General features: G+C 35.7%; 1 protein-coding gene across 4 annotated transcripts in view; it reads left to right on the forward strand.

Annotated features, from left to right (window-relative positions):
* Positions 1 to 21,551, forward strand: part of ANKRD17 (ankyrin repeat domain 17) — a 161,511-nt gene that overhangs the window by 12,378 nt on the left and 127,582 nt on the right. Inside the window, exons 1-2 of one of the 4 annotated variants that reach the window (XM_065914418.1) lie at positions 10,399 to 10,457; positions 13,429 to 13,503. The exons of the other annotated variants lie outside the window; for them this stretch is intronic. Coding sequence (XP_065770490.1) covers positions 13,498 to 13,503 — 6 coding nt within the window. The 5' untranslated portion in view covers positions 10,399 to 10,457; positions 13,429 to 13,497. Of the gene's footprint in view, positions 1 to 10,398; positions 10,458 to 13,428; positions 13,504 to 21,551 lie in introns of those variants that run through there. 4 annotated transcript variants of the gene reach the window in all.

The following is a 21,551-nucleotide window of genomic DNA, read 5'->3' on the forward strand; positions in this document are numbered from 1 at the left end:
TGCTTCTTCATAACAGAGGTTGCTAGGTTCCCAGCCTGAAATATGCTTCCTTGCCACCGGTCTTCTAAGCCTTATCAGAGTTTTTAGGGATTATTATCGCAGCATTCCGTTTCTAAATTTTTGATTAGTTACAGTATAGGATAGGTTATTTGAACAAAGAGACTCCAAAATACATGAAGTTCAAGCAAGGTAGTTTCCGTGATAACCTGGGGGTAGTCCTTCAGGTCATTTTGTGTATCTTAAGTTTCTGCTCTTTTGTTACACCGTCACTTAACCTGTGCTGTCTAGTGTGGTAGTGACTAGCCACGTATGGCTAGTGAGTGCTTGAAATGTATCTACTACAACTGAGGGTGTGAGTTTTTAATTTCATTTCATTTTACTTAATTTAAATAATCGTTTGTGGCTACCATATTGGAGAATGAAGGTCTAGAATGTTTCTGTCATCACAGAAAGTTTTATTGAACAGCTCTGCCTTAGAGTGTTAACTTCATCTACAAGATCTGATCATTGGCTTAGCAGCATTATGTTCATGTTTTACCCTGTTATTATCTGAATTGTGTTTCCTCAAAATTGATGCTGAAGCCCTAACCCCCAGTATCTCAGGATACGGTTATATGTAAGAATATGACTTTAAAAAGGTAACTAAAGTTGGGCCAGGTCATGTGGATGTTCTCTAACCCAGTCTGACAGGCATCCTCATAAGAAGAACTGTGGGCATAAAAGAGACACCAAGGATGTGTGCATGCAGAGAAGAGGCCGTGAGGACAGTGAGATGGCCATCTCTCAGCTAAGGAGAGAGGCCTTAGAGGCCTGCTGACACCTTGATCTTGGACTTCTAGTTTTAATAACCGTGAGAAAATAAACTGCTGTTGTTTAAGTCACCCAGTCTACATATTTTGTAAGGCAGCCCTAGCAAACTAATACATAGCCCATGAGAAATAAGAAGTAGAAAAATGAGCACAGATAACTTCCTTTTGAGGAATTGACCAAGAAATTGCAAACATAGCTTCATGTTATATCCTATTGACCAGAACTTAATTATGCATCTATACCTAAGACCTAGCTCTTGTTCTTTGGCCATTATACCCAGATATAACTTCTGGGAAAAGTGTTTTACTAAAAGAAAAAAGGGAATGTGGATATTGAAGATAATTAACGTCTTATTACCAGTATAATTTTAGGGTTACATTGTTCTTATGGCTAGCAATATAGGAAAAAAAGTCACTCCTGGTTCCTGAAATAATCTTTTTGGCCTTGCTTGGATCACATGTCCATTCCTGAACCAGCAAGTTCAACTATGGAAGAAGATTTTTGTTCAGACCTCGATCATGTCTTTTCCACTCCATCTACATCTAAGATGTAGACTAGGAGAGGTTGTTCCCACTTGAGCCTCGTGAAATGGTTTCCCAAAGAGACTGTTTCTGTTGCTGAAAAGGTGGTAGGAGAATGGGAAAGGAAAGGGCGTGGGACATAAGACCTCCAAATTACCCCTTGGAGCTTCCTGCCTCTCTCCATCTTTGCTGCCATTACCTTGCACTTGCTGTTTTCTTACTTAGACTTCGTACAGCAGCTTCCTAATTTGTTCTTGCTCTCTCCTCTTGTCTACCATATTCCACTTACTATTCAGGCAACATTTAGGCTAGTCTTTCTGAAATGTAAATTCTTATTTGACTTCTCGTTGCTCTTAAAGCCCAAACTTCTAGCTTGGCTGTAAGGTTTTGTATGCCCTATTCCTCATTGTTCCAGCCGCATTTTGTATCACTTTCAGTGCATTCTAATCACACTGACCTTTTGCTTAGAACATGCGGACTTTCTCACTTGGGGTCTGTTTGCTTTCTTTTCAGGATGGTCTTCACTTGGCCCTTCATTTCTTCTCGTCTTTTAGGTTTCACCTTAGATATCTTTCTCTGTATAGGATTGTTCACAGGAACTTTTCTCCCCTCCTTTTTTCCACCTTCCCTTTCAGTTTTCTGCGTGTACCTGTGTAGATTTAACTGGGGTGAGAAATAGAAAGCTCTGTTGCTCTTTGACAAAGCTGAATTAGTATTAAATACTTCAGTGGACTCATATCTGTTTCTTGTGGGTGATAAGAGTGGAGGAGTTTGAGTGTTTTAACATCTCCAAATTCCTAACAGCTATTTGTTTTATTCATATGTCCATATCAATTTTAGCTGTTAGGTTGCACCTTTTGAAATTGTTTTTTGTACATCACAAGTCATCAAAAACATGATTTCTGTGGTTCAGCCTAATGTGGTAACGTGTCTTAGAGGCAGTTCTTCCTTACTGATCTTCATGGATTTGGGATATTGTGTGTTTAGCTTGCCAGATGGCTTTTGTAAATTGTCATTAAATATGCCTGTTGAGATTTTGATTGAAATACATTGAAATTTGGATTAATTTGAGGAGAGATAGATGTATAGTATGAAACATTCCTATCTTGGAAATATAGCAGGGCTATATTTTTCAGGTCCTTTGTCTATCTTTAATAAAATTTTACAGTTTTCAGGTAAGTTTTACACATTTGTTGTGGAGTTTATTCCAAATTATTTATAGTTCTTATTGCTATCTTGAGTGGTATTTTTTTCTTCTGTTATGCTTTCTAATTTAGTTATTTTCGAAGTCTAGGAACGTATTGATTTTGATATTTTGATCTTTGTGTGTATGGCCACTAAACTTAATTCTTCTAAGTCACTTTTTTTTGTTTTTTGACTAAAATGCTATATTGAGTCCAATAATGATTGTCTTCTCTTTTTCAGTATGTACATCTGTGGTTTTTCCTTTCTTAATGCATCACTTTCGAACACTCCCAAAATGCTGAATAAAAAGTAATATAGGCTATCTTTATCTTTCCCTTGTAATGGGAGTGCTGTTCGGTCTCCAGGTATAATCCTATATTAATTTTGGCTTCCTAGGTGGCGCTAGTGGTAAAGAACCCTCCTGCCAGTGCAGGAGACGCAGGAGACATGAATTTGATCCCTGAGTCAGGAAGACCCCTGAAGTAGGAAATGGCAACCCACTTCAGGATTCTTGCCTGGAAAACCATGGACAGAGGAGCCTGGTAGGCTACAGTCCATGAGTCGCAGAGTTGGGCACAGCTGAGTGACTGAGCACGCATGCACGCACATGCTCCATTCTTTATGAGCTTCCCTGGTGTCTCAGACAGTAAAGTGTCTTCATGCAATTCAGGAGATCTGGGTCGTTCCCTGAGTCAGAAAGATCCCCTGGAGAAGAAAGGCTAAACCCTGAAGTAGTCTTGCTTGGAGAATTCCATGCACAGAGAAGCTGAGAAGCCTGATGAGCTACAGTCTATGGTGTTGCAAAGAGTCAGACACAACGGAGCAACTAACATTTTCACTTTATCAATTTAGTATATCTCTTTCTCTTACCCTACTAAATATTATCAGAAAAGGTATACTGAATTTTATCAAAAGCTTTTTGGCATCTATTGAAAAGATAATTTTTTCTTTCTTCCCCCTCCCAAGCTATTCATATAGTGAATTTACAATAATAAATTTACTAATATTAAACTGTGTTTGAAATGCTTATTATGATGTAGTTTTAACATTCTGTTGGATTTGATTTTATTAACATTTTAATTTGTATTTTCTATGGAGATTATTCATTTCATATTATAGTTCAAACTTACTGGGAGAAACTATAGTTTCAGTCTTACATCAGTCTTACACAAATGGTGCTTTACAGATTTAATTTATATGTAGCTTTTTTCCTTTTAACCTTGTATGTTTTATTTTTAACTTTTTGCCATTGAGCTGCTAGAACTTTGATCAAGTGTTTTATTTGAACTCTTTATAGTTAAGTAATTCTTTAGTGGTTTAAGTAATTTAGTGTGTACTTAATTTTTTATAATTAAAATAATTGTGGCTACCAGTACAACATAAAATTTATTATTTTAACCACTTATGTGTACAGCTAAGTAATGTTATGTACATTCACATTGTTGTGTAGTAGATCTGCGGAACTTTTTCATCTTGTAAAACTGAAATTCTGTACTCAATGGACAAGTTTTCCATTTCCCTTTTCTCCAATGCCTGGCAGCCAGTGTTCTACTTTCTGTTTCTATTATTTTGACTACTTTAGATATTGCATATAAGTAGAATCATATGGTACTTGTCTTTTTCTGACTGACTTATTTCATTTAGCATAATATACTTAAGATTCATCATGCTGTATCATGTGACAGTATTTCCTTCCTTTCTAGGACTAAATATTCCATTGTATGTATATACTACATTTTGTTTTATCCATTCATCCATTGATGGACGTTTGAGTTGCTTCTACCTCTTGGCTATTGAACCTCTTAATTTTACATTTAATTCATGTAGTTTGAATTTATATTGACTTTGGAGGAAGTTGGGAACTTATTCTTATGTTTCCAAATAATCAGTTGATTTAGCTATTTCATTGTCTTTCATTTCATATGTTTAAATAATAGAACATAGACTGGATTGTATCTGCTCAGTACGTACATCTTTATATGTATTACATTTGTATAACCTTAAGGTCCTTAAAATTAGTTGTTAGCACTAAGCAGTTCCCTGTAATTCTTAATAAGTAGCTAACATCCATAGGATTGTATGGTTAACAAAGTAATTTTCCATAGTCTTCACCTTACTTAGCGGTCTTTTTAAATCCACGTGTGTATATATATGTATGTATATATATTTTTCTTCCTGTAAACCTGTAAGCAGGCTTGGCTTCTTTCTTTCCTTTCTTCCCTCCCTCTCTTCCAAATCTCTGCTAAAGAAGTAAAGGTCCTTTCAGCACCAGCATCTATGTTGTTGTTTAGTTGCTAAGTCATGTCCGACTCTTTATGACTCCATGGACTACTGAGCTGCCAGGAAAGCTACCAGCATCTGTGTGTGCTGTCGTGTTTGACTCTTTGCGACCCCAGGGTCTGTAGCCCACCGGGTTCCTCTGTCCATGGGGATTCTCCAGGCAAGAATACTGGAGTGAGTTGCCATGCCCTCCTCCAGGGATTCTTCCCAACCCAGGGATCAAACCCAGGTCTCCCGCGTTGCAGGCAGATTCTTTACCATCTGAGCCACCAGGGAAGCCCAAGAAGACTGGAGTGTAGCCTATCCCTTCACCAGGGGATCTCCCTAACCCAGGAATCGAACTGAGGTCCCCTGCATTGCAGGTGTGCTCTTTACCAGCTGAGCTACCAGGGAAACCCACCGGATCTATGGCATGTTCTTGCTGATTTGTGATGTTGCTGGTCTTAACTACTCTGCCTTTGGACTTGAACACCTCCATACCCTTTTAGGGCAGGATCAAGAAACTATGGATGTGTTTTAGTTCTCTTGCATTATCATTCTAGTTTTCTTTAGTTTTGTTTCAATATTTTAAAAATATATTTCAAATAAGCCAGGAATAATTTAATGCTTATGCAGTTGCTATTTAGGAAATGCCAAAATAGAAGAGCTGCTGTATGACCTGAGATGGACAAGTCTTAACTGTACTGAACCGTTTGAATTAACCTGCGCTGAAGTGTGCAGCCAGCTTGCTGAACTGTGACTGATGTTTGTTTTGTTTGTGTAATGTTGGTGGACTCTGAAAGGGAGATTGCATTATCTTTTTTTTCATCTTTTTCTATTTTTTTTATTGAAGTATAATTGCCTCACACTGTTATGTCAGTTTCTACTGTACAGCAAAGTTAATCAGCTATATGTATGCATACATCGCTTTTTTTTTCAGCTCTATGTATGCATATATCGCTTTTTTTTTTCTTCCCTCTTTCCCCATCCCCCTTTTTTTGGATCCATCCCCCCTTTTTAAAATTTCCTTCCCACTTAGGTCACTGCAGAACCCTGAATATGCATTGTCTTCTTTCTGTTTTTATTAAATCATGTAGTAAATATAAATTGTAAACATTTGAACAATAGAGGAAGATAAAGTGTGAGTCAAATCATCCTTCTTCTATAGCCCAAGGTATAGATTTTAGTTGCCCTGTCACGTCCGACACTTTTGCAACCCCATGGCCTGTAGCCCACCAGGCTCCTCCGTCCATGAGGTTTCCCAGGCAAGAATACTTTAGTCAATTGCCATTTCCTTCACCAGGGGATCTTCCTGATGGGCGAATTCTTCACCATTGAGCCACCAGGGAAACCCCCAAGGTATAAATCTTAAGCATATAGATTTCATGGCTTTCTATGTATTTGCACATTTATATCTGCACATGTATCTGTGTAAGCAAATTTTTGTTTTATATAAAGGGAGTCATTATATAGATATTCTGAAATTTTCTTTTTAAAATTAATAATCTTATCATAGACTCTTCCCAGGTAAATCCACATATCGATTATCTTATTCCTCTTAGTGGCTGTGGAATGGTCCCTTGTCAGGTATTGTGACTTCCCTGGTTTTGTTGAGTGTTTTGGTTTTGTCCAGTGTTTTTCCATTACAAATAATACTGCAGTGGATTCTTTTTGATATGTATCTCTGTGTGTGTATGTTTGTATTTTAGAATATATTTCAGTGGTGAAAGTGCTAGACCAAAGGTACATGGGTCTGTTTCTATAACTCACATTTTATTATGTGAATGAGCTCCGTATTTTTTAAACTACAGTGGTTTTTTAGTGGTTTAGTATGTTTTAAGATGTGCTATGTCTTATGTTGGGTTTCAAGCCCCATTAATATCTAGTCTCTGTGGATATCACTCTCCGTTAACTCTTTTATCCATTAAGAGACAGATAAAATATCACCTCTTTCCTGAAAGTATTCATAACACTTAGCAATTGGGTAATTATAACCCCAATAACTAATATTTTAATGAGTGCTTACTATATACTATTATTATGTATAGTATCTTATTTAATCCTCACAACTCTAAGAGGTAGATAATACTATTATCCACAGTTTGTAGTTGAAAAAAATCAAGGAAAAGAATAACTTGCTCAAGGTCACAGTAAATGATGGAAATAGAATATAAACATGAGCAGTCTCACATCAAAGTCTGCTTTTTTTTAAGTGGTATAGTTCAGCGCTTCCCTTCTGTTCCCTGATCTCCCTAATAATTGACTCAAGAGATATTTGGTATAAATTATAGAACTCACTAGCTCATTTTATCTTGTATTTAGGTCTTATTTACAGATCTGTGTGAATGACATCTTTTTCTAATTTATGACATACCTCTGGGTCATTATACATAAGTAGTAATAGTCCTGGTACGTTTAAGAGTTGGTTAGAGCACCATAGAACCTCACCTCCTTAAAAAAAAAGACTTTACTGGAGTGTAATTAATGTTGCTCTGTTCTGTTACATCCTATTATTTCCCTGAGTCCATCTTCAGCAAAATTCATGTGATCTTGAGATGGATTTCATAGATTGTGAGTGAATAGTATACTATTCTGTACCTTTTCTGGAACATCGATTCAAAATACATAACTTGTAGATAAGTTGTTAAGATGTGAAGTGAGACGTATGCTGTCTTAGACTTACTACATGTCTTAATTCATGCTGTCAAGTAAGTGTGATAGGCAAGCTGAATCTCAGAGCCTCACATAAAAGGGACATCATAATACCTTCTTTTGGGTGGAAGGTCAGATGAGATCACTCTGTCAAAACTTTTGTGAACTATAACAGTCTCCATAAATACTAGTGTTTAAAACTGAAGTTTGAGGAATAATGGAGAGCATTGTGAATTGGGTTACTGTTTAGTAGTATGTTTGGCTATTTTTAAAAAGTACAATTTAAAATCTGTAATTAAAAAATTTTGACTCTCTTATTTTCTTTCCTTACTCCATTTAATTTGATTATTTTATTGAATTCATAGATTGTCAGTAAAACTCTTTGGCTGTAATTGTGCATGTAGATTAATATATTTTAGGTGGAGTCAATGTTAGCATAGGAAGTGGCATTCTGCAGTGAAGTGTTAGTCACTCAGTCATGTCCTATTCTTTGTGACCCCGTGGACTAGCCTGCCAGGCTCCTCTGTCCATAGAATTCTCCAGGCAAGAATACTGGAGTTGGTTGCCATTCCCTTCTCCAATTCTGTAGTGAAGATTTTACAAATGATAGTTGTATGGGTTAGATAATATATTCTTCAGGTCCTCCAGAATTTAAAAATTTTTACTGCTTAACCATACTGTTAATAAAGAGGGAGAGATAAGAGTAATGGGAAATGCAGCATCCTTTTCTTATTTTTATCTGCTTTTCTGGGAATGATGAAGCAAACCATATTTCAATGACTTCTCTGCTGTAAGCTTAGCAGGTGATTCAGTGGTTCTTGATAAAATGGCAAAGTATAAAGCAAAGATCTGACTATGCTGTTTTCTTAAATCTCAGAATCTTTGAAACATAGCCCTAACTTGCTTTGTGGATTGGTCTTTCATTTGTACCTTTCCTGCTTTGCTTTTCTTACTCTGCCCAGTATTAACAACACATCTCCCAGTCTAAGATCCTCTCCACTGTTTGACCCAGCTTTCTGGCTACAACCCAAACTCTGATACTGAGTTCTCTTAGCCAGAGCCTAGTTCTGGAATATATTTTAAGTTGTTAACGTGTCTTAGGTATGTGGGAGGTCTTTCCATATGTAGAAGTTCTTACCTACTTTAGCCTTATCACCAGATTCTCTTATTATCTTGTATCCCAAGACATAAAAAACATGGGCTTGGTATTGCAGCTTTTTGTCTTCCATGCATGAGAAACTTCGTTTTGTTTCCCACAGAGCTCAGAAGAACAGAATAGCAAGAGGACCCATTCATTGGGTCTTCAATGTTAAAATTCAGAAATCTTAATCAAATACTAAGGTTTCTTGACCTCACTTCTAGAAGCAGAAGTTTACCTAAAAATACCAATTGAAGGGTATTCCAGTTTCATTAAATCCTAGACATGTGAATACCTGGCAATTTCTGTGCCCTATATAATATTACATTCCATTTTGAAATAACCCATTGCCTTCTATCTTCCAATATTTCTCCTGGAGTGGTGGGGGCAAGTGGGGGACATTGTATAGAAATATTTAATTCAAGGTGGGAAACTTGCTTTTCTGTCCTTCTGTAATACTATGTCACTTTGGGAAAGTTACTACTTAACTTCCTTTTGTTCATCCATGTTGGAACTAATAATTTTTTCTAAAGAATGGAGATAATGTAAACATCTAGTACACTATTTTATATATTGGAGGTATTCATTACTTGGAGCTTTTGTATTTAACTGTTAAATGTAGTATTTGAATGCAGTCGTCATTGTTCTTTTACAGTCAAGAGCAGTTTTCTTTACCTTTTATAGCTCCTGGATTTTAGTTAGATTCTGATGAAAACTGTGGACGTATGCTCCCTCACATGTACTTAAATATATTCATACAATATTTTGCAGATTTTTCAGTAGGATAAAACTTTTGAGGCATAGGTTTTTGAACCTTGGATTATTTATATTAGCTGAAGAGTACCAGATTTCATCTTTCATCCATTGAGATCAATGACCTTCTGTGCTTTTTATCATCTCTAAAATTAAAAAGTAAACAACTCCTTCCATATCTCTCCCCAAATAATCATATCAAAGATAAAGAATTTTTCTTCCAGAGGTTGACACTATATAACCTTTCAAAGGATTTTCTTTGGGGATATAATAGATTAGAACATTTTAAATCACTACCAAATTTTCCTTCCATGTTCTTTTTGAAATCATTGGAGTCTTGACTCAGGGGAAAAACTTGTTGAGAGATAACTGGTTTTTGTATCTGCCTTTTTTTTCCCCTCTAGGTATGACAGAGGTCTTAGGGAATGATAAGATGTACTTAATATTTATAGTGATTTCCTCATTCTATGTTTAATACCAAACTGTAAATTTTAATTTGACTTCTCCTGGCTTATTTTACAGTTTTTATCTTAGCTTTTCTTTTAAATATGGTGCATTGATTGCATTCCTTTAGCTTTCTTTGTTCCCAGCATCCCACTTAGGTTATTTAAGGATTGAACTAAACCACAGTTTTGAAAAGCAAGAAACAGATGTTATTACATTTGTCAAACTACCTTAGAGAGGAGCAAAAGGGCCTCATTAGCTCTTTAACTTTGTGTGTGCTCAGATGTGTGTGGGGAATAAGATCCAACTTTAGCATAGATAAGTCCAGATTTGAATAATATTTTCAGTACTGGTTTTCTTGCAACATTTTTAGTCTCCCTTTTCTTCTTGAATTAGTTTTATTTTCAGCTAGGGAAAGATGGCTGCCAAAGGAGAGGGGGCTGGGATATTCTAGCCAGTGGTGGCTGGGAAGACTCACCTCTACCCAAATCACATGGAATATTTTCCCCACAGACATGAGGGATTATATTACTAGAAAAGTGGGCCGGGGATAAAGCATGTTGAATAGTAAAATTACAGTTCACAGTCCACTACAGGTACCATCAGAGGACCAGAAATTTTGAAGAAGATAGAAAGTTCACGGGATCGCATTGACAGCAAAATCTCAAAGGAAACTGGAACTCAAGATATCAGAGGTAAGCTCAGGTTTTCCTAGGGGAACCTTGGAAAGGCTCCAGGCTTGGAGTCAACAAGTACAGAGAACAGTAGTAATTGGGTAATAACCAGGAGTTTTTTAAAGAGTTACTTTCCAAAGTGCTGGGTTAGTTGGACCTCCCTCCTGCCCTCCCTCCAGTCCAAACAGCGCTGGGGGCAGTGGCGCCCGCCCTCAGGCCTGAGGTCTAAGCACTGCTCTCTTCTAAGAAAGCAGACTCACAGTTCAGTAGGACATCTGAGATCTTGGAGTCTGAGAGTAGCAGAGGCACTGAAGCTTGCTTCTTCAGAGAAAAGCACTTTTGGTGGATCCCAGCAAGCTTGACTTCTTGTTTAGGTACCTTTCTGGGGTGCCTGCTTATCTGCATGCCCTGACTACTTATATAGTATCACACTCCCATTTAAGTGAGACACCATTTGCAAAAACAAGTCCAAATAACGTCAGAGAAACCCAAAAGTGATCTTTTATAAGCCAATATAAACAAACAATTGAGGAGAATCAAGATGGAAGACGATTAAGAGGAATGAAAGAACACCTGACCTCAGATCAAATTCCGAAGAAAACTTCAAAGAAAAAAAAATGTAATACATATTTTACTAAGATTTAAGAGCATGTTGCAATGATTAATCAGAGTTTCTCTGAAAAAGTGGCAGAGAACCAGAAAAGATTTTGAAAATTACAATGATAAGTGTTAATGAATAGGTTAAATAACAATTTAGCATTAATCAAGACTGGGTTATTGATTTTGAGCTAAAGACGAAGAACTCTAGATATGAAGCGAAAGAATAAAAGATTTGGAAAAATGGAGAGGTACGGAAAATATATCACAAAGTTTTCACATCTGTAAACATTAGTTTTACAAGTAAAGTACAGGAAGTGGGAAGGAGAAAAATATTGAAAGAAATAATTGAAATTTCATGAGCCGAAGAAAGATAACAAATTTCAGATTGAAGGAGCCCATCTAATACCACGCAGGATGAATGAAAAAAGACCTGCATCTAGACACATCTGGTAAAATTTCAGAACTCTAAGGATAAAAAGAAAATTCTCAGTTAACTGCCAGAGAACAGGAATAAAAAAATGGAAAATCAAATAACTGAAATCTTAGCAGCCATGCTGAATGCTTGAAGATAAGCAGTATTTTCACCATTTAGGGAAAAATAGATTTGGACCTACATTTTTTATACATAACGATACTATTTATCATGTGAAGACAAGTACATTTTTACCCTTAGAAAAAACTATGTATCTTATATAAATATATTTGAGATATTATTATACAATGGAAAATATAATCCAAGATAGAGGATATGGTGGTAGGGAAGTGTCAGGGGAGGAAACTGGTAGCTACAGTGGCAATCTTGGACTTTCAAAAAGAACTAAAGAGAACTAGAAGAAAATGCTTAGACTACATGGACACTTCTGGTTCAACCAGTAATGTCTAAATGATATAAAATTGCATTTCCTTCAGGGATTAGTATTTACCTAGTCATGTTATAAATGCAGTTAATTTTTAGTTTTTAGAATCAACCTAGAAAATATATAAAATAGACTTAATTATAGTTGTGAAATAATTAAGGAGTATAGTTATAAACTTTCAAAATAAAAAAATGTTATAACCCTTACAATTGGGAGATAGAGGGCAACAAAGGAAGAGTCAGTGTTCATTTCTTCAGTGGGCAGTCAATAGATAACACATAAAAATTAATAAATCAAGAAACAGAAGTCAAGTAACAAAAACTTAACAGATACTAAAGCTAAGCTTGTAACCACACTACAGATCAGTTAACAGTGTAACAGTGCACTGCCATTTTATTGTAGGCAAGTAACAAAAAGACTTACTGTTCATCTTGTGCCTTTGCAGCCTTTGAATTTTTAAAAATCCCACCTTCATGCATTATATTTGTAATATTGAAAACATTGCAGATGTGTTATATTTACCTAGTTAGATAATGATACTTTTATTTATAAAGTGACATTCCAGGACCACATCTATGTGAGGTAGAAATAATGGACACATGAAATTAATTCCAGGAAATTGGGAAGTTGCATAGAATATATGAATATTTTTATGTAAGATCCATAAGTGTTTCTTGACTGACTTAACGTCTTGATTTTGTATGTCAATTCTGGACTCATTTCCATGATTCTTTTTTAAAAAAATGTTTGTTGTTAAAAATTTAGATGTATTAGAAAATTTTGAGTCCTTCCCACCAATGGCCCAAAATAAAATGACATTTTCTCTGACATACTGAAGACTGGGATTAGGAGCATGGTTTGTCCATGAGAAGGAAGTCATGTGATCAGGGAGAGTTACAGCTACTGGAGACATGATTATCTTCTGGAAGAACTGGAAGAGTTGAAAGATAGGAATAGAAATGGCCTTTGTTATCCTTCTAAAGATGGGTCTTATGTCCCTGACTGGACAGTGCTTGTTGAGTGAAGGAATTTATTTTATTTTGATACCACTTCAACTTAAAGATAGGTTGGCATCCTGTTTGTACTGTACACAGGTAAAATGTTTTTTGAAAGCCTAATTTTAGGAGTGTTGCATCAGAAACATATTTTGGGAAGTGTATTTCTAATTGTATGTTTTTCATATTTGATTTTAAAAATCATAAAATCTTATGCTATTATATGTCTTTAAGTACTGAAAGTATAAAATACAAAAGACCCTAAGACTGATGTACATTATGATTCTACTTAAATTACATGTAGTTTTCTAAGCAAGCTGAAGTGCTTAAAAAAAAAATCAAGTTATGCAAATATATACTCTTAAAATATTTTATGAGAAGTACTTTTAAAACGAAGCACTATACTGGAAATCAGGGAATTTATGTAAGAGAGAGTTTACCTGAGCATAATATATTTGGCAGTTCTGTTACACTTTTAAACACTTTGTAAGCTATTAGTTTTTCAGTGGCGACCATTTAAACTATTACTTACTTTCACAGAGAGATGTTGTGATCCCTGTTCTTGAAGAGGATGGAAATTGTCCATTGGTGAGGGACCTTTTGAAAGATATGAATGTGGGTTAAGTTTGCTTTCATAAGATATAGTAGTAATTTCATGAAACATGCTAATGTTTATCTGTTACACACATAAAAGTTGTAAATATTAACTTCCATTTACTTATATTGTTTGTTTTTGTTGGTGATTTGGTAGTAAAACTGAATATTTGAAATTTGTGAGAGAAGTTGAAAGTAATGGTTAACACTGCTTCTAACGTAGCTGTGTTGTGGGATATCCTCAGGATGACCAAAGAGTCACAGTTACAGTGAATGAAATCCGTATTTTTTATATGTGTATATATGTATGTGTATATATATACGCACATACGTAAATATATGTGTGTATGTGTGAGGGTGCTGGTATTGGGATCCTGTCTGTAGATCCACTTTGGAAACTTTAGAATGTCACAGTTATGCTCTGAGATTTTCCTTTTGTGAAGACCCCTGAAGATTCTCTATCTCTAGTCAGGATCAGGTTAGTGGAAAAGGAACCTCGCTTTGCAATTTTAGGCCTAGTTTTTTGAGAACATAGACAATTGAATGCAATACATTTCTTAGGAGATGGATTATGAATCTGAAAAAGTACTTGTAGCAGTTGTGTGCAGGCAGACCTTTCAAGATTTGCTGTGAAGAGATAGGCCAGGAACAGCAGAGTGGTAACAGGCATCATGACAAAGTAGACTGATTGGAACTTGTTGCCAGCAATTCCAGACCATCAAGCAACCAGAGAGAGGGATGAGATTGCAAGGTTGCTTGGATAGTTTTTACATCCTGATTACCTTCCATGCCTATGATACTATTGTAAGTGACCTGAAACTGTTCGTTATGTCCCCTGGAGTAGAATAGTTGTCCTTTAGAAAGGTAGATATTGGCGACTCAGAAAATTGGGTTTGGGCTTTTCATTTGTTGTTGTTTGTGTTTTTGTCCTCATCCTTTCTACTCTCCCCACCGCTGTGTCTGTGGAGTGGCGGTAGGGAGGTAGGCTGTGTGTGTGTGTTGGGGGGAAGGGTATAAATTTATTTTGCAAGTAGATACTTACTCCTTTTAAATATAGGGCACTTAATGTATTGCTCACCAAATTGAGAGTGCTTTACTGTCAATAGATTTAGCCTATTTGAAACAAAACCCGAAAACATTGAAATTATTCCTATTATATGTGTACTGGTTTTTTCTTTTTGAAATGTTGTACAGACAAATTTGGGAGGTGAACGTTCTCTAAAAACAATAAATGTCATATCAATTTTGTATGAAAGTGAAAATGTTAATCACTAGACCCTATTGTGAAATACTAGGAAAGAATGAATTCATGGTGTGACCCATCATGGGTGGAGACAAGAAATTCAAGTGTCCAGCAGGCACAACTGTAATTGCAGATGTGAAAGGAGGGAAAGCTGCTTTGTTTTTTACTTTGCTTAGTATATTACTTATATTTGGACAAGACTGTGCTTGTATTCAGTTCTGTTCTGGATGGAATCTACGTCTGGATGAAATATTTGTTTAAATATAATAATACATTTTGTACTGTTCTGAGTGGAGTTTTGAGTTTTATTTGTTAGATTAAAAAAATGGAAAGGAACTATGTATCAGAGAAGATGGAAAAAATCACTGAAGATTTTAATTGTAAACTTTATGAAGAATCAGGGTCAAGTTTTTCTAAATAATAGACTCTTGAAGGTACAGTTACTTTGTCATTCTATATCCACTGTGTAGTATAAAGCCTGTCACCTAGTAAGCACCCAGTAAATATATGTATAAATGAATATATATATATATTATATATATATATATATATATAATACATTGATCTTTCCAAAAGTGTTTGCTGGAGCCTTTTTATCGTGTTAGACTTGAGAAAAATTTTATTTAAGAAATACATACTCTTTGTCATGTTTAGAATATACTACTGCATGGTCTTTGCATGATTTTATGTATGAGAGTATAATTTTATATATTCTTATTTAATTCTTTGTTACCTAAGCCTTTTAGCTGTTTCTCACATATCTAAAAACCTGTCCAACTGTTAACATTTATTTTGGAGGTTCTGGTGAAGTTTTGGTCATCCTTATTTTAAAATATTATCATCAAAATTAGAGCTGGGATATATGTGAGGAGACTGAGAGAGAAGCTGTTTAATGCTCTGTGTTAATAAAAAATCATCTTTTTCTTAGTTTGCATTCAATTTTTTTCCCAATAATGATGGCAGGATTACTTTAGAATTTTATGCTTTCAAAAGGAATAGTTTGAAGTAAATGTGGAAGGCAGACTAACACTATTTTATTAGTTTACTAAGAACATACCCAAAGAATTATACAGAATTATTATATGCAGAATCCTTATAATACTATATTCTGGGGGAAACTTCACAACTTACTAAGTTAAAGAATCCATTAAACCTAGATGGGATTTGTGTTTAACAGAAGTAGAGTTTTTAGAAAATTAGATAATTTGTCAGTTTTATTTTTTTATAATTTTATTTATTTTATTTTTGGCTGCCTGGGTCTTTGTTGCAGAGCCCAGGCTCGTTGTTGCCGTGCCCGGGCTTTCTCTGGTTGTGGCACGTCAGGGTTACTCTCTAGCTGCAGTGTGCAGGCTTCTCGTTGAGGTGACTTCTCTCGTTGCAGAACATGGGCTCTAGAGCATAGGCTCAGTTGCTCTGAGGCATGTAGGATCGTAGTTCCCAGACCAGGGATCAAACCTGTGTACCCTGCATTGGCAGGTGGATTCTTAACCACTGGGTGCCAAGGAAGTCCCAACATAAAGTTGTTTTTTTTTAACTGAAGGATAACTGCTTTACAATGTTGTGTTGGTTTTTTGCCATACATAAACATGAATCAGCCTTGGGTTTACATATATCCCCTCCTTCATGGACCCCCCTCCCCATCCCACCCCCTAGGTGGTCACAGAGCAACAAATTGAGCCTCCTTCATCAGAGAGCAAATTCCCACTTGCTATCTGTTTTACACATGGTAATGTATATGTTTCACTGCTATTCCCTGAATTTGTCCCCCTGTCTCCTTCCTGCTCTGTGTCAAAAGTCTCTCCTTTTTGTCTGCAACTCTATTGTTGCCCTACAAATAGGTTCATAGTACCATTTTTCTAAATTACACATATATGCATTAATGAACAATATTTCTTTTTCTTTTTCCAATTTCACTCTGTGTAACAACCTCTAGGTGTATCCATCTCACTAGAACCGACTCAGATATGTCCATTTTCATGGCTGAGTAATATTCCATGGTACATATGCACCACAACTTCCTTATCCATTCATCAGCCAGTGGACATCTTGGTTGCTTCCATGTCCTGGGTACTGTAGATAGTGTTGCACTGAACATTGGGGTACATGTGGCTTTTAGAATTGTGGCTTTCTCAGGGTATTGGCCAAATAGTGGGATTGCTGGGTCATATGGTAGTTTTATTCTCAGTTCTTTTTCTTTAAGAAATCTCTGTACTGTTCTCCATAGTGGCTGTATCAATTTACATTCCCACCAATAGTACAGAGTTCCCTTTTCTTCAGATCCTCTCCAGCATTTATTGTTTGTAGATTTTTTGATGATGGCCATTCTGACCAATGTGAGATGATACCTCATTGCAGTTTTGATTTGCATTTCTCTAATAATTAGAGTGATGCTGAGCATCTTTTCACGTGTTTATTAGCCATCTGTATGTCTTTTTTTGGAGAAATGTCTGTTTAGGTCTTCTGCCTCTTTTTTGACTGGGTTGTTTGTTTTTCTGATGTTGATCTTCCTGAGCTGCTTGTATATTTTATAGGTTAATCTTTTGTCAGTTGCTTCATTTGCAATTATTTTCTCCCATTCTGAGGATTGCCTTTTCATCCTATTTATGGTTTTCTTTGCTGTGCAAAAGCTTTTAAGTTTAATAAGATCCCAGTTATTTATTTTTGTTTTTAGCTCCATTACTCTGGGATGTGGGTCATGGAGTATCTTGCTGTGATTTATGTCAAAGAGTTAAACATCAGGGTTTTTTTTTAAGTTAGAGATTTATTGTTATTTTGTAATTAATAAATTGTCAAGTTGGCTATGACACTACCCCACACTGTATACCACCATTCGCTAGTACAAAAGTTTTTAAACCATACTGAGGCATAGGGCAGAGAGGGCAGAGGCACTTGAATATCATCCTTAACACTTCCTCTTAGTCATGCCTCTGTCTTAATCTTTGTTCATGTTTTCTTCCAGGGGAGAGTGTCAGAACAGGGCATAAAATAGTAGGCAACCTGCCACTTACCGTTTTAATACCAAGCAACTTACAGAAGTAATGGAATTTAGCTTGTGTTTCCCTTGATTTTACTAGTCTGAGCTCATTTTAGATTCCTTTAACATTTTAATTTCCCTTAACTGTACATGAGAGAATATGATGACTAAGAGAATACTGAACCAGAGTCAGCCACATATACTACTGACCCCAAAGTTATGTTTTAATAGGTCCTAAAGGAATGTGGCTCAGATGGTAAAGAATCTGCCAGCAATGCAGGAGATCCCAATTTGATCTGTGGTTCGGAAAGATCCCCTGGAGAAGGGAATGGCTACCCACTCCAGTATTCTTGCATGGAGAATTCCATGGACAAAGGAGCCTGGTGGACTGCAGTCCATGGGGTCGCAAAGAGTCGGACATGACTAATTGACTGACAGAAGAATGTACCACCCCAGTAGTTTGAGAGTTCAGCAATGACATAGTTTTAAATCCATGTTTCCATCAAGAAATTTACTGCACAGTTATATTCAAGTATATGCAGAGTATGTGTGCCCTTTTGTTGGGCATATTCATTGTAGCATTACAAAATGCTGGAGCAACACAAATGCCCATCAAAGGGAAACTGATTATAGTACAGGATTTTATTAGTGAAATTTGAATAACTATCAAAATCAGAGATATACTAATCTGAACCGATTATGGAATACTACATTTTAAAATGGAGATGTAGGAAAGTATGTACAATATCCTTCCATTTTTATAAAAAAAACCTTGCACTAAGATATGCTTCATATATATAGGTTATTTCTGGAAGAACACAAGTTGTGCCTTTTAAGGGTTGTGAGAGATAGGTTTACTTCTTCCTATATTGTCTTTTATACAGGAATGTTTTCTATGTTTGTGCATTGCTTTGTAGATAAAAACCATAGTTTAAAGAAAAAAAGTAATGTATTAAGGTAATGAAAAGAATATTACTATGGTATATTAGATATATCAAAAAGCCCCAGTCATATTATAGCATGATTGGTGTAGGAGAAATATAAGGTAAATTTATAGAGATAGTTATATATAATTATTTTAGTAATGTATATAGGCTATCAAAAATTTGACCAGGTTTTGTTAGCCTTTTAATTTAAATTCTGTTTGACTTTTTAATGTATGTATGTCAGTTATGCTTGATCCAGGCTATTTTATACTTCTGCTGAAATAGAGTAGAAAAAGAGAAAAATAGAGATGTAATGACTACATTTCATACATTTTAAGAGGTGAGATTGGTTCAGATTTTCTTTTTCTATTAGTTTGTTTTTATGTAGATGGGTGAAATAATCATATTTATGCTGCAACCAATTAAGTGTCTTTGTTTTGTTTAAAAGTGTGGATATTGGAAAAGTCTTGCCCTTTCCTAAATAGAAAAAAAAGAAAAGATTTGATTGGAGCAGAACTTTAAAAGAAATATTTGATTGGTAAAAAACAGTGTTTTATGTGGAGGAACAAAACCATAGAAAATGGGGTTGCTTGGTTGTCAACAAATTTCTGTGTGTGTGTGTGTGTGTGTGTGTGTATGTGTATGTGTGTGTTTGGTTTTCTTTTTCTTTGTTCAAAGAAATAAGTGCTGGGCCTAAATAAAACTGTAAATTTCAGAAGATTCCTTTATTTAGTCTTGCTATTTATTGAGCTTCTTCTGTCATTTTCCTCTACTTTTTATGAGAAGCTTTTCTCTTCACTTTGGACATTTGGAGCTTACTGTATTAAGTATTCTCCTTTATGATTTAAGTTACATTTGTTAGTTTGTGTTTGTTTGCATAACTGTTAGTAGGTCAGCTCTTATTTATACTTTAATGCTTTTGCCCTAGGTGAAAATGAAAGATTTTTAAATCCATTTTAGGCAAATGGGGAAACAGGTTTTTTTGCCTTTAAATTGTGGTTGAACTAGAAGGAAGTTGGCTTACTGTTAGGATGTAGGATCTTATAGCACATGTATATGAATCTCCCTTCACACATCCTTTCCCCCAAAGTAACCTGTGCTGTGGCATAGATCCTCATATTAACAAAAGAACAAGAAAATAAAATTAAGAAATCATTACTTTGCTGTATAACAAAGAATTACAGAAAGTCTTAAATGTAGATTGTGTTTAAATTCAGCATTTCTAATATCTTATTTCAATGGCCTAAAGATAATAACCACAGAACAAGTAATTATTAGTGGTAGCAATAATTTAAAAGGGATTGGGAGAGCTTCCCTGATGGTCCAGTGGTTAAGAATTCACCTGCCAGTGCAGAGGACACAAATTCAGTCCCTAGTCTGGGACGATTCCACCTGCCGCGGATATGCCATAGCTCTAAACCCACTTGCCCTAGAGCCCATGCTCTGCAACGAGAAGCCTGTGCACTGCAACAGAGAGTAGCCTCCGCTGACCACAACTAGAGAAAGCCCACACATAGCAACAAAGACCCACTGCGGCCAAAAATAAATAAAATAAAGGGATTAGGATGCATAACTGGGTATCAGATGATTCCTTTATTCATGCATTTGTTAATTTAATCAACAAATACTTAAATCCTTGCTCTCTGCCAGAGACTGCTGGCCCTGGGTATTCTTGGCAAACAAAGCATTGTCTGCTTTCATCAAGCTTGTGATCTGTAAGGGAGAGACATGATACATGATATATAAACATCTATAATTCTGTAAGGAAGCTATAATGACGTCTTTATTAGTAAAAACTTAACAGTAAATGTCAGAAAAGCTTAAGAGCAGCACCGTATAATCCTAGAACAGGAGAAAGAGACAGTGAATGGTTTGATTGACTTGAACCACAGCGGCCTGATGATTTGTCAAAGTTAGAAAGTTTATTCTTATCTTATGGGAAATATGAGTGTTTGAACATGAGTTCCTTGAATTCAAATCTGTCATTACTTGCTTTTGTTGGAAAAAGGTTTGAGAAAGAAACCTTGTTGTTGACTTCTCTTAATCTAAGGATGAGGCAATTTATTTGAAGTAAGGAACGGACTGAACTGAAAGGAGGGAAATAGTGAGAGCCAGTTCTAGTTCTTCATAAGCTGTGTCTCTACACTGGACTTTATTTTGTTTTGAGAAACTCCCAAACAGAAACATAAGCACTATATATGATCTTGGGAAAACGTTTTTAATATCATTTGTTTTCCATTAATTTCACACATCCTTTGGAGTCAGACCATTCTGGGTTTGAATTCACCTCTGCTTTATAACTGTGGACTGTGTGCAACTTGATTTTCTTATCTGTAAAATGAGGATCATATCGTCTGGAGGAAGTATAGTAGATGGTTCAGAGGACCAACTCTGGAGCCAATTACCTGGGTTCAAATCTTAGCTTGTTAACTTAGTTGAGAGTGAGTTGGGAAAGTTGCTTAATTTCTCTGTACCTCAGTTTCCAGCATGGAGATAATAGTTCCTGCCTTTCTTTTATGAGATTCAATGAGTTAATATATACAAAGCGCTTATAATAGTTTATCACATATGGTAAGCGCAAGGTAGTTATTAATGTTACTAGTTTCAATGATTATCACCTAGGGTTTTGTGAAGGTTAAATAACTTGTTTATTTAAAAAATAGTGATTTGTATATTGCCTGACACAGTAAAAATGCCTCCTAAATAATCAGAAACTGAGGAGCAGATACTTTATCTCGTTGAGTCTTCATATATACCTGTTTAGAAGAAATTTGATTTGTCTTGTTGATTGTACCTAGGATAGTTTTTGATAAACAGTAGACAGTACATTTTTGGGTTTTGTTTGTTTGTTTTCAAGAATTGTTTATTTTATTTTTGGCTGTGTGGACTTTTCTCTAGTTGCTACCAGTGGGGGCAGCTCTCTAGT

This window comes from Muntiacus reevesi, chromosome 22 (genome assembly GCF_963930625.1).
Source record: "Muntiacus reevesi chromosome 22, mMunRee1.1, whole genome shotgun sequence".
Taxonomy (NCBI): Eukaryota; Metazoa; Chordata; class Mammalia; order Artiodactyla; family Cervidae; genus Muntiacus; species Muntiacus reevesi.